This window comes from Crassostrea angulata, chromosome 8 (genome assembly GCF_025612915.1).
Source record: "Crassostrea angulata isolate pt1a10 chromosome 8, ASM2561291v2, whole genome shotgun sequence".
NCBI lineage: Eukaryota > Metazoa > Mollusca > Bivalvia > Ostreida > Ostreidae > Magallana > Magallana angulata.
In genome coordinates, this window is record NC_069118.1 from 34994386 (window position 1) to 35008295 (window position 13910).

At 34.8% G+C, this 13910-nt stretch overlaps 2 protein-coding genes across 7 annotated transcripts in view; one reads left to right on the forward strand and one right to left on the reverse strand.

The window, feature by feature from the left end:
* The window catches only part of LOC128160483 (voltage-dependent calcium channel subunit alpha-2/delta-2-like), a 29675-nt gene extending 24668 nt beyond the window's left edge, over nucleotides 1–5007 (reverse strand). For all 6 annotated transcript variants that reach the window (XR_008240287.1, XM_052823815.1, XM_052823814.1 and 3 more), the window contains exons 1-3: nucleotides 4870–5007; nucleotides 2677–2752; nucleotides 415–537 (exon numbers count right to left, since the gene is read on the reverse strand). Coding sequence is in view for 5 of the 6 variants with exons in the window: in XM_052823815.1 (XP_052679775.1) it covers nucleotides 415–537; nucleotides 2677–2752; nucleotides 4870–4967 (297 nt within the window). In the remaining variant the exon portion in view is untranslated. The remainder of the gene's footprint in view (nucleotides 1–414; nucleotides 538–2676; nucleotides 2753–4869) is intronic.
* Nucleotides 5008–5102: 95 nt separating this feature from the next.
* LOC128160486 (zinc finger protein 277-like) lies at nucleotides 5103–13808 on the forward strand. The gene is made up of 13 exons (XM_052823821.1): nucleotides 5103–5243; nucleotides 6081–6300; nucleotides 8885–8976; nucleotides 9598–9680; nucleotides 10039–10130; nucleotides 11587–11651; nucleotides 12013–12058; nucleotides 12153–12285; nucleotides 12551–12630; nucleotides 12743–12839; nucleotides 12961–13053; nucleotides 13146–13270; nucleotides 13587–13808. Exons 1-13 carry the CDS (start codon nucleotides 5237–5239, stop codon nucleotides 13759–13761), a joined length of 1308 nt encoding a protein of 435 aa, XP_052679781.1. The 5' UTR covers nucleotides 5103–5236; the 3' UTR covers nucleotides 13762–13808.
* The last annotated feature ends 102 nt before the right edge of the window (nucleotides 13809–13910 follow it).

Genomic DNA, 13910 nt, shown 5'->3' on the forward strand with positions numbered 1-13910 from the left:
GTCATACTTGTTTTTCTTTTATCATCTACTATTTAAAGCTGGGATGTCTTATCTATGTTAAGAAGTGTGATAAAAAACATTTCATCATACAAAATCCATATGCCTTGTTATCACTCAATGATTATTTCATTATTTCATACCAGTATGTATTGTGTACTTTACCAAGATCAACCATCATCACCTCTAACATTATAATATTTGTCACAGAAGACATCTAAAAGTAAACCATGTGTACAGGGTAATTCACTTAATAATCGGTATCTGGTTACCCCTTAACCCCATCCAAACCCATCTACCTCAGTACATTGAACTCCTAACTACAGCAATAAGCTTTGTATAAACAAGATTTCTCTGTCCTTCCAATAATCTCCTTACAGTACTATTATGGTAAGTAAATACAACATATAAGTGCACCTTGAGGGCTGCTGTTTTGTTCCCCAACATCTGGGCCACCTGATCCGCCATCTCAAGGATCAGGGCCGTCCCATTCACTTCCTCCACCTCTGACTCTTTCGTACTTTCATCAAAGAAGGTTCGCTGTGAATGAAAAACATACACCCTAGTTCAGAAAAAACTTCCTCCTTCAAACTATTCCATGATTACAAGAAGACAGACCAAGTGACCATATTTATTGTATATCAGAAATACATGCAATATTTTTATTTCTTTCATTTGCTACCATTAGATGTTTTAAGCTGATTTGACATAAAATTTAAATTCTACAGCACTAACATAATTATGCACTACTCATGGTACCTGAAAATTAGTGGTTATATACCGGTAGTTACGACTGGGAGTTGAAGTATATTGGTACATGTACTGTTTGCTTTCTTAGATCTGGCAAACTATTTAACCCAAAGTCTGTCATGTAATCCTATGTTAATTAGCTATATTAAACAATTCATTGTATAAATGCTCTAGATATGTGTAAATTAACTGCCTCAAAAATATTACATTTCTCCAGGCAATATCTAAGAGATCCCAAGAGAGACATGATTTTCCTGGGAGAAAAAACTTTCATTATCCTCCTAATTATGGCAACACTTTGGAAACATTAAAAGAGATCCTTATAAATAAAAACTTGTGATATTTTGTGTTTTGTACAAAATGTGCTTTTGATTTGCCTTACATAACAACATTATTAAGTTTCATTCTTAAATAACAACAACTCCAGTCAGTATCTGGTATATAACCCATAATGAAAAACTAAAATTGACTGCATTTTTATTGGTTGAAAAAAAAAGTAAAAAGTAAAACCAAACTGAAAAGAATAATAGAGGTTTATTTGTTTTCCATAAGAACCATCAGGTGTGCAGTTGACATTATAAAAAAAAAAATATTTTTAGAGGATGTGCCTCATCTAGAGCCCTGAATATATGCCTACATATGTCAACAGTAACTTGTACTGTTATGGTGAATATTTGTGAGTAATGATAAAGGCCACTTGCACTATTACATGAGAATTACCATCAGGATGTTTTTCATGCACATGCATCATGCAGGATTTGAACATTTAAGTCAAGAAGCATGACAGGCATGATAATAGTGAAATGCTATAATGTGATTTAATGATACCATGTCACAGCATTCAGAAAAAACAGATTAACCAAAAATAGAACACTTATGTTTCTTAAAATGCACAATCTGAATATCATAGTCAAAAAGGATATAGAATAACTGAAGTGAATAAATAAAATGCATGTATAGTATGAATATATCAGTAGCAAATCTTTGCAAACAAGAGATATTTGTGAAACACTTCCCTCCCTTGAAAACATCCACAAAGAAAATGAACGTAAACTTCAAATAACTGGAATTTTTATAAGTCCAAGGGTCATAACTCTGTCGAAAATTGCTCTATCATACCCAAAATCAAACTTGACCTAGACATTATCATGATAAACCTGTATACAAAATTTCATTTCAATACGTTCATCCTCTGCGAAGAAAATGAGTGAGAACTGCAAAAAAACTAGTATTTTTCTACGTCCAAGGGTCATAACTCTGTCGAAAATTGCTCTATCATACCCAAAATCAAACTTGACCTAGACATTATCATGACATGATAAACCTGTATACAAAATTTCATTTCAATACATTCGTCCTCTGCAAAGAAAATGAGCGAGAACTGCAAAAAACTAGTATTTTTCTACGTCCAAGGGTCATAACTCTGTCGAAAATAGGTCTATCATACCCAATATTGAACTTGATCTAGATATCATGATAAACCTGTATACTAAATTTCATTTCAATATGTTCATCCTCTGCGAAGAAAATGAACGGAAATGTTGGTGGACTGACGGACCGACCGACAGACAGCAGCAAAGCAATATGCCCTCCCTTCTTCGAAGGAGGGCATAACAAACTATTAAACACTTCAAGACTAATTAAATTTGTCTATATAAAAGGCAGATTTATGGTACAGATAAAGAAATTCCAGATAATTTAGAGTTATCAAACAATGCTGGTGATTGGAAATCGTTTAATAGCATAATATCTATAATTATCTTTAGATGGGATGAAATCGAAATGTAATGAATCAAGATGAGCAAGGGAGAGACCTAACACAAAACCACAAGGCTAGAGGAGCCAAAACATCAATAACTTTACAGGTGCTGCCTATACACAGCAGTGCTCACTACTTTGTGACCCTATGACAGGTGTCCACCAACTTACTATGGTGGTAAATGGCAAACTCCTCTTGTCAAAGCCTGCAATGTTCCTACCCAGCTGCTCCGCCCACGTCCTCACCCTACAAAACAATAACAGAAAGTCGGGATTTGTTTCTCCTCTTAGTACATGTACTAAACATTCTAAACACATGTTGACTCAGCAGAGCACTGCAAAGTTCCTTCAAAATGTTCACTTGATTGGAAAATAGTCTTAGTATTGCATAAAAACTTTACACACATACACACACACACACAAAAACAGGCCCACTTTACAGTGATGTCACATTAAATATATCCTCAAGCAGGTATCTTATTAGAACAATTCAAAATTTTAATTTGACAATTAAATAAAAAAACAAAGGTTTGTAAATACTTATCATTAATAACAATATCATTCAGTATTTTGCTGAAGAATTTGAAATTCAAGATTTTACTTTTACTTTTTTGAATTTTGATGCCATGGCTCTTTCAAATGCTTATCTGAGCATTAGTGTTGTAAAATCTGACCAATTTTACTATCGATCATCAAATTGAATCGGCAGCTCACAATCGATTTTAAAATCGATTATGTAAACTTTCAAATTCCAACAAAGATTAATTTTTTTTCATCCTGTTAGTAATGAAATTTATGAAGCGAATCTGTTTAATTTTGAAGACAACTGTAAACAAACGGTTTTATGATTATTTTAGCAATAATTTGGCAGTATTATTAAATTACAAATTACAAAAGGGGTTAACTGAGCTTGTGAAAACGTCTTATGAATTTGATAATTATCATTTTATTGCCTTTGGGTTTAATTAACACGATCGTAAACTCAGCATACAGGACGACTTCAACTTTTCTTTCGGAGGAAATTCCAGCGAAGTTACCGATCACAAAGCATGTTCACCCCTAAGTTGGTCACTGTACAATAATACTTTAGTCGTTTTTTATGAATATTGCTATGCAATAAAAGGTTATCTGTCAGGTGACTGAATTTTAGCGACTATCGATGGTAAAATTTATTATCGATTGTCGCCGACCTGCTGCTTTTAGCACCGATTTTTCGATAGTCGGTGACTATCGTAACAACACTACTGAGCATACACATAGGAAAACTTTTTTTGTTGGTTAGATTGAGGTGAAAAACATTTATAATCCATATCTAATGCTCTAATTATAACTGTAAACTGCCTTGTGTCATAGATAAGCACCATACAAAGTCGAACAATGCTGGAAAAATGTGTTCCTCTGGAACATCCAGCATTATCAATTTAAGTCTATAAATTTAAGATAATCCAATAAGTTAAATGAAATGCTGGACACGAGAGGTAGAAATACATTTCCATTGATTTAATCATCATTATCTGTAAATATTTCTGGTAGGTACATACACTGTCATGAACATAGTTTAATTTTAAAAATTCAGTATCTATGATTCTATATAGCACCATGGAGTTCTATTAATTTACACAATTTTATACATGTACATACATCTATATATTTTTTTATCATAAGAAAAGGATAATAGTAAATTTTGCAGCTTCATGTGACTGGTCTTGATCATGTTGATATTGTTTAAGACTTATTTATTTCACTGATAGTCTTAGTATCAGATCTGAGGCTCTATATTCATGTGTAAGATGTAAAAAACTTCATCATGGTTTAAAATCTAGATCTTTTTTATCACTGGAGGTTTACATGTATATATACTTAATAATGCCTGTTTGCTATTAAACAAATTTACATTTAGTGATATACAGCATTTATAGTTATAATAGTGATCATTATAACCCAAGTCAAGTTACTTTGACCAGTATATTAGCCCCCTCTTTTCTATATATATCACAGAAGCGATTGGCATCCATTTCTCAACATGTGTCAGTCATTACACCCTATGCATCCCAGACTCTCATTAACAAGGTGTCATATAACACAGCTGTAACGTACTAAGAATAGCCATGCTCATACATTTACTTACTCACCTGCTCACTTCAAATATTAATTGTATATAAGAAAATTTTCATTTGGTGTGCAATAAGATATTGAAAATATAGTTTTTTCTTCTTAGAATATTCTAGTAAACGGAGAAAATATCCTTAAGGAGCCTCTTACCCTAGTTTGTGAAAGTCAGCTTCAGTACCCAGATGATATATATTTAATCATGGGGCGAACAAAACGATAATCACACTTAAAACAACATAATCTTCAACTTACAGTGTTTCGTTTGGCATATTCATCCCAAAGCTTAATGTGGACAGCACAAACACAAGAAGAAACATTTGAAAGGCAGAAGAAGTACATCTTGCCGCCATGACGTCTCGTTTTGGTGTATATCAACATATAAACTGGTTCTCTAAGCCATTTCATAGATGCTTATCTTATATTCATCGATTTATACAAATCGATATGAATTTTAGATTAGAGATAGCTTTTTGTGTATTTAACAGAGAGAAGCATAAACTGAGTTGTGTAAAGCAATTTTAGATTTAGTAAAAATTGAATGTTTTGAAAATACGAATGATTTATGGATTGACTTACCTAACCAAATAAACGAGAACCAGTTTATATATAAACATCTGACATGCAAAGTAAGTCAATAAATTTAAAATTTAGATATATACTCACTCATCTATGCCCACTTTTGACTGGGGAAATGATTTAAATTTATACAAAATTTTGAGTGACGTTCAACCGAACGATGACACAGTGATATTAAAGATTTCTTCTAATTTGAACAATGAGCATGTAATATGATGATCGAATGGGAGACTTGTCCGATATGATAATAAATTATAGTTGATCGTGGACTATGAATGATGTATATTGAACTTAAATTTACATTGTAACGTTACTTGTAGAAAGTGAAGCCTCCTGATTAATGATTAGTGAAGCCAAGTACATGCCAACATTTTAGATACATGAATTTGATTTTGTAATAGAATCTGAGTATGTTCAAAACTAGGCTCGAACACAGGACCCTTCAGTTTAAAAACCAACACTCTACCAACTGAGCTAAATGGTCAACTTACTAGCTGGTGCCAGTAGGAGCACGGCAGTTGTTAGCCTTACATATACATGTACAAACACACTATTACATTATTTTCCCCTTTCTTTTAAGATTTTTATCCCTTAGAAATCTCACATGAGACTCTTCAATCCACTCCACATAGATTACTTTGTTAAGCACCAATGTAATAGAATCAGGGTATGTTCAAAACTAGGTTCAAACATAGGACCCTTAAAATACATTTTAAAAACCAATGCTCTTCTTACAATACACTTTAAAAACCAATGCTCTTCTAACTGAGCTAAATTTAGGGTTAATCCACTAAAGCTGGTGCTTGTAGGAGCATGGCACTACTGAGCCTATGCACATGCTATTACAATACTTTTTAGCACTTTTAGACACATCAACAATTTGTTAGGTGCAGATAAACCTATATTGGAGAGTTTGAACTTGTTCTACCATGAATCTGAAGGATCTGAACAAGAGGGTTCCCCTACACAGTGTTCAGGAGATGTCCTGTGCTTGTTTTGTCAAGAGCAATTCAACGCTACTGTTCAAAAAGAGGACTTGTTGAGGCATTTGGCAGTAAACCATAAGTTCGTGATAGGAGATGTTAACCTTATAACAGACTTAAAAAAGTAAGTCATGTGATTGCATGGTCTTTTTTAAGTTGTTCCCACTTGATTGTCTCCAAATTTAGCAAATTGTTTTCTACTCAAGTCATTTTTAGCTCACCTGAGCTGAAAGCTCAAGTGAGCTATTCTGATCACATTTTGTCTGTCGTCCGTTTGTCTGTCTGTCCGTAAACTTTTCACATTTTCAACATCTTCTCAAGAACTACTGGGCCAATTTCAACCAAACTTGGCACAAATCATCCTTAGGCAAAGGGGATTCAAAGTTGTGAAAATTAAGGGCCACACTCGTTTTCAAGGGGAGATAATTAGAAATTAATGAAAAAATTCGAGAAATTTTCAAAAATCTTCTTCTCAAGAACCAGAAAGTCAGGAAAGCTGAAACTTGTGTGGAAGCATCCTCAGGTTGTGTAGATTCAAAGTTGTGAAATTCATGACCCTCGGGGGTAGGGTGGGGCCACAATGGGGGGTCAAAGTTTTACATAGGAATATATAGAGTAAATCTTTAAAAATCTTCTCCTCAGAAACTAATCAGCCAGGAAAGCTGAAACTTATGTGGAAGCATCCTCAGGTAGTGTAGATTCAAAGTTGTGAACATCATGATCCCTGGGGGTAGGGTGGGGCCACAGTTGGGGGTCGAAGTTTTATATAGGAATATATAGAGTAAATATTTAAAAATCTTCTTCTCAGAAACTAATCAGCCAGGAAAGCTGAAACTTGCGTGGAAGCATCCTCAGGTAGTGTAGATTCAGAGTTGTGAAAATCATGACCCCCAGGGGTAGGGTAGGGCCACAATGGGCGATCGTAGTTTTACATAAGAATATATAGAGTTAATATTTAAAAATCTTTTTCTCAGAAACTAATCAGCCAGGAAAGCTTAACCTTGTGTGGAAGTATCTTCAGGTAGTGTAGATTCAAAGTTGTGAAATTCATGATCCCCAGGGGTAGGGTGGGGCCACAATGGTGTGGTCGAAGTTTTACATAGGAATATATAGAGTTAATCTTTTAAAATCTTCTTCTCAGAAACTAATCAGCCAGGAAAGCTGAAACTTGCGTGGAAGCATCCTCAGGTAGTGTAAATTCAAAGTTGTGAAAATCATGACCCCCAGGGGTTGGATGGGGCCACAAGGGGAGGTCAAAGTTTTACATAGGAATTTATATATAGAGTAAATCTTTAAAATCTTCTTCTCAGAAACTAATCAGCCAGGAAAGCTGAAACTTATGTTGAAGCATCCTCAGGTAGTGCAGATTCAAAGTTGTGAAAATGATCCCTGGGGGTAGGGTGGGGCACAATGGAGGGTTGAAGTTTTACATAGGAATATATAGAGTAAATCTTTAAAATCTTCTTCTCATAAACTTATCAGCCAGGAAAGCTGAAACTTGTGTGGAAGTATCCTCAGGCAGTGTAGATTCAAAGTTGTGAAAATCATGATCCCTGGGGGTAGGGTGGGGCCACAATGGGGGGGGTCGAAGTTTTACATAGGAATATATAGAATAAATACCGGTATTTAAAAATCTTCTTCTCAGAAACTAATCAGCCAGGAAAGCTGAAACTTGCGTGGAAGCATCCTCAGGTAGTGTAGATTCAAAGTTGTGAAAATCATGACCCCCAGGGGTTGGATGGGGCCACAAGGGGAGGTCGAAGTTTTACATAGGAATTTATATATAGAGTAAATCTTTAAAATCTTCTTCTCAGAAACTAATCAGCCAGGAAAGCTGAAACTTATGTTGAAGCATCCTCAGGTAGTGCAGATTCAAAGTTGTGAAAATGATCCCTGGGGGTAGGGTGGGGCACAATGGAGGGTTGAAGTTTTACATAGGAATATATAGAGTAAATATTTAAAAATCTTCTTCTCAGAAACTAATCAGCCAGGAAAGCTGAAACTTGTGTGGAAGTATTGTGTGGAAGTATCATCCGGTAGTCTAGATTCAAAGTTGTGAAAACATGATCCCTGGGGGTAGGATGAGGCCACATTGGGGGGGGGGGGGGGGGTGTTAAAGTTTTAACATAGGAATATATAGAGTAAATCTTTTAAAATCTTCTTCTCAGAAACTAATCAGCCAGATGATTCTTTATAATTGTTAAGACTTTGGCTCCAGGACAATTCTTCGGCCTCACAAGAAGGTTCAGAGATTGATGTAGCTTAATATCCCATATATAAACAATTGTAAAGGATCTTTTTGAGGATTGTAATACTCAACATGTGATATGACTATAAAATCATCCTGTTAGAAAAGGGACCAATGATTATAAACATAAGAATATCCAGGGGGGGGGGGGGGGATAGATTTTATTTATACAGGATCTACATGTATTATTGTACATTGTCCAGATTGTTTGTATTATGACTCTATTAAGCTGATTTTATCATACCTATTGTTCCTCAGGTGAGCGATGTGGCCCATGGGCCTCTTGTCTTTCTTCACCATGTAATGTTTTTAAATATGAAGAGCCAATGTATTGAACATTTCTAAAAAATATTAATTTGATGCTGAATTCTACCTGTAGAGAGTTTTCCCTTTCGATTTTGTGAAAAATCAATTCTTTTAAGTAAAACACTATTTGATAATTGTGAGTATATATGTTTAGGTATCTCACCTACTGGAGGCAGAGATTTTTGGAGGAGGATCTAACAAATTTTTGTTCAATCATATCTACAAAGACTAGTGATAGGGACAAAGGTATGTTACAATGTGCAATTTAAACAGATGGTTAAATAATTTTAGGACTATTGTACAATTACCGGGTATCCATTTTTCACCACATTTCTTCCTAATGATATCTGAAAGAGTGATATCTCCACATCTTAGAAGAACACATTTCTTAAATATTTTTTATGTATCTGATATGCAACTAGCATTACTTTTTCAATTGTTCAACATCAATAACTAATTTTTTGGTGAGGGATATTTAAATTGATGAAAAAAGCAAGATGATGGAAAAAAGTAAAAGTAAGGCATTGATATGTTTACAGTTTTACCCAGTTACTCTGTGTCTAAAGTTTTTATACCCATCAGAATACTTACAGGTATTAATTATTTCTACACATCATTTGAACGTTTTTGTATAGATGAGCACAATGTGGCTGATAGGCCTGTTGTTTTTATTAGCTCACCTGAGCCAAAGGCTCGTTGTTGTTGTTGTAAACTTTTCACATTTTCATCTTCTTCTCAAGAACCACTGGGCAGATTTCAACCAAATTTGGCACAAAGCACCACTAGGTGAAGGGGATTCAAGTTTGTTCAAATGAAGTGCCACGTCCTCTTTAAAGGGAAGATAATTGTTGTTTTTATTGTTCTCAGAATCCAAAGAACGGTACTACCTGCTGTGTGATGTCCTTGCAGAAGACAAAACACTTAGAGAATTTCTACAGAAAAAGAAATTAGTGAGTTATTTGAATTTGTGTAGAATTTTTGTTTTCATTTTTTGGGACCAATATTTATGGGTAATTTAAATATTTTATTTTAACATGGGGACACGATTTGTGGATTACTTATAATAATCAGTAAGCAAGTCAACCCCTTTAAATGAAAAAAAAATGATATTTAATACATGAGAATGTAATGGTATTCAGAAAGTGTATAATGTGCATCCATTAACAAGATGACTTTGCATTATACAACCTGTATCTTTTTTGAAAGCATATATGCTATGTGTTAAAGAGGAGTATTTGATTTGTAATGACAAATTTCAAGCCGTTTTCCGATGAATTGAAAAAAATTAGTGTGTCTTTCTAATGTCAGGAGAAAGTTCTGGCTCAGCAGCAGAAAGAGAGAGAAGATGAAACCTTCAGTCGAACATGTCTCTTCTGTCGGGATCATTTCTCAGGAAACAGGTCAGAAAGGGAAAATTATAAATATTACAAGTAAAGCTGGCATGAATTCATAAATATGCATTATTTCGCTTTTATCTCCGACTACAGTAACTGCTACATTAGTTGTCAGTTTGTATTGTTCTGCTCATTGCTACTCACCCCTTATGTAAGGCAGATAGCACTATTCATGCTTCATTGCATTTAGTGTGTTTCACTCACCCGAACACATTACATTTGAAGAAAGACTTGTAGAAACGCGTTTTGAAGGAAAATAATACAACAACCACTGCACTGGTAAGGAATATTCAATGAACGACGAAACAAGACAGGCACACATATTCCAAAAAGCATTGATCATTGTGGAACATTCCTGTGTATGATATAACATCGCACATGTGCAAACCCCACACTGTGGTAGATCGAGCAATGTCAATGACCGCATGGATTTTAGAAACAAAGTTTTTTGTAGAAACCGATGGAAATGATATTACGTTGTTACTTTCATGGATTTACTATCATTTATCTACTGTGCTGGTTGTAGTTTGGATGCCGAACGTTATGCACTCTGTATGAACGACACACATGTTCAATGTGCATGCGAAGTAAGGCAGCGCACTATGTGCAAATTAATACAAATACCTTGGAAATTCTTTCAAAGAATAAATATATCTTGTGTTTTATTATGTTTTCCTTAGAAGAAGGAAGGGCATAATTATTATGTCTTCCTTAAAAGAAGGAAGGGCATATTGCTTTGCTGCTGTCTGTCTGTTGGTCGTTTGCTCCATCAACAGTTTCTGTTCATTTTCTTCGCAGAGGATGAACATATTGTATTGAAATCTGATATACAGGTTTATCATGATAATATCTAGATCAAGTGCGATGTTGGGTACGATCGAACCATTTTCGGCAGAGTTATGCCCCTTAGACGTACAAAAAATGCCAATTACCGTATTTGTAGTTTCTGTTCATTTTCTTCACAGAGGATGAACATATTGAAATAAAATTTGGTATACAGGGTTATGATAATATCTAGGTCAAGTTCGATATTGGGTAAGATTGATTAATTTTTGACAGAGTTATGCGCCTTTGACTTGTATAAATTCATTTTCTTTGCAGATGTTTCAATTATTTGCAGATTCCATTCATTTTCTTTGCAGATGTTTCCAAGGGAGGGGAGCATAAGTGTTTTACAAACACTAGTTGATTTATTTTTCTGTATTTATTTTTCAAACATTTTACTACAATGTATAGTTAATGCATCCGTGCAACCTGGATGCCTCAATCCGAAAGCAACTGATCGTAACTTTCTCGACCAGTATATATACCCAAGTGGCATTTGAGGAGTGATTGAAACTAATATGGTGACCAAATGTTTTTATGAATTCATGTCAGCTATGATATAAACTTGTACATGTGCACATTGACATGAAATTGAGAAGATGCACAGGCATAATTTTTTTTTGTATGTTTGTTTCAGAGCAGAGATGTTCGATCACATGACCCACGGCCATGGATTTAGCATTGGACTTCCAGACAATTTAGGTTTGTATTTTTCATATAATTGAATATGAATTATCTTAGTTACAGTATCTGTTTAGTGTTGTCTACTGTCTTTTGAATCACTAATACTCTTGGAGGTTCAATTTTTATGTACCTGTACATGTATTTTGTGGTATCACTCAATCTCCTTCAAACTTGCAGCCTCAGCAAATAACAGGGTTTTAAAGGCAAATGGTCATTCTTGAGATCATTGTAAATTTAACTGATTTGATTTCTTATTTTTCTCTCAGCAGTGACAGTGTATATAAGAGAATAAAATTACAAAGATTACGGTAAACGTACATAGCTTTCAAGAGCAAACCATCTAAATATATGAGCTCAAATGCACCTTTCATTGTTGCAGTTTACACAGATGAATTTCTTGATAATTTACAAGGGAAATTAGACAAGTTAGTTTAAAAATTTATAATAATAATTGAATTTTGTCATTATCAATTTGAATTGTGTGTATCTATTTAAATTATGGTGTGTGTTATTTTCCAGTTTACAGTGTTTATACTGTGAACGGATATTTAAAGACAAGACAGTATTAAAGGAACACATGAGGAAAAAACAGCATAAGAAGATCAACCCCAAGAACAGGAAATATGACAAGTTCTACGTCATCAATTATCTAGTGGGTGTTCATTTGTCTCCTGTCAATCTAATTAAAGGCAGGTTTTCCACACTCCTGCATTAAGAATTAATTGTATTGGGTAATCAGGATATGAAAGGGTGAATGATATTATTTTAATTATTAAGATTGAATCTTATATTTAATATTGAGTCACTGAAAGTGTTAGATCATTTGCACCATTTAATGTTGCTAAACATGATTAAATAAATCTATTTGTGTACATAGAGGAAAAGGTGCCTGTATGGCTATTTGTTTGTAATTGCAGGAAATGGGTAGAAGCTGGGAGATGATTCAGGCAGATCCAGATGATGAGCCAGGCACAGAGACAGAGACCGAGGACGAGGAGTAAGTTATCTTGGTAAATTAAGGAGTTTTACTACTCCCACTTGATTTATTTATGTCAACGGATAGTTATGTAATTTTGCCCGTTGTTGTACTCGGTTTATTCGTGTTTCAGGAGCTGGGAGGACTGGGAGGAGGCGGGGTCCCAGGCCGTGTGTTTGTTCTGTGACTTCTCCTCCTGCGTGCCCCACAAACTCACCGCCCACATGCAGGTCAGTGTCCACATCATGTGACCAGTTCCAGACAGGTCCACTCAGTGTTTGTACAGCAGTACTTATGTACCAGCAAATGTATCGCTAGGCTGTAGTTAATTTCATATACTTTCCATTACAGGAACTACATGACTTTGATCTGAAGGATGTGAAACTGAGGCTCAACCTCAATTTCTACCAGCAGATAAAATTAATTAACTTCATGAGAAGACAGGTACCAGAAAACGTTCATGGTATATATTTTAATGGCTGCGCATATAGTCTATCAGTGTCTGTATGATTGAAGGGTTTTGTCCCTCCTTTCAGATATATCTGGGGAGCTGCTATGGCTGTGGGGAGAAGTTCACAGACAAGAGAGTGTTGGTGGAACACATGCATAGCCTGCAGCACGTGGACAGGTTTCCTGAGCCCTCTGTTTGGGACCAACCACAGTATGTTCTCTGTAAAAAAAAAATCCACCTCATTGTATGGCTTCATCTCATCCAGAACAGCTGGAATCTGATATGATTTTTGCACGAAAATATGGTAGAAGAGATGAATAGACAGTCATCTTAAAGGCTGATGATATCTTTCTTTCTAATAATTTGTTGGATTGATGATTATGAATAATAAAAAAAAATTAGGTTTACATCCATGGCCTTATGGTGAGCGTTTTCGAGACTGGCTGTGGGTTTTCCAACATGGTTATTGTGTAAAATCAAATGACGGTGTCCATCAGATCTTACATTGAAGTTTAAAACATTGTAGGTATTTCTTTCCTACCTATGAGAATGACAACTTACTCTGTCAGCTGGATGATGATGAAGAAGATGAAGTAGCAGGTGGAAGAAATCAGGTCATTGCGGAAGATCTTCCCTCCCTAAATACTATACTGGCACAGGAAAGTGTCAGAAAAGACATTCTATCAGGAGATATTACTTGAAAGTTGATGCAAGGAATATAGATCAATAAATTGATTTTGCTTTTCAATCTATTTTCTTTTTTTTATGAACTAATGTTCAATGTTGAGTAAAAACATTCAGATATTGCATTATATACATATAATACTGTTCATTTAAATAAATGTATACA

Coding starts and splice junctions, on each gene's coding strand:
- LOC128160486 (XM_052823821.1), top strand. Junction 10,131..11,586: donor GATCATTTCTCAGGAAACAG/GTCAGAAAGGGA, acceptor TGTTTGTTTCAG/AGCAGAGATGTTCGATCACA. Junction 12,840..12,960: donor AACTCACCGCCCACATGCAG/GTCAGTGTCCAC, acceptor TTTCCATTACAG/GAACTACATGACTTTGATCT.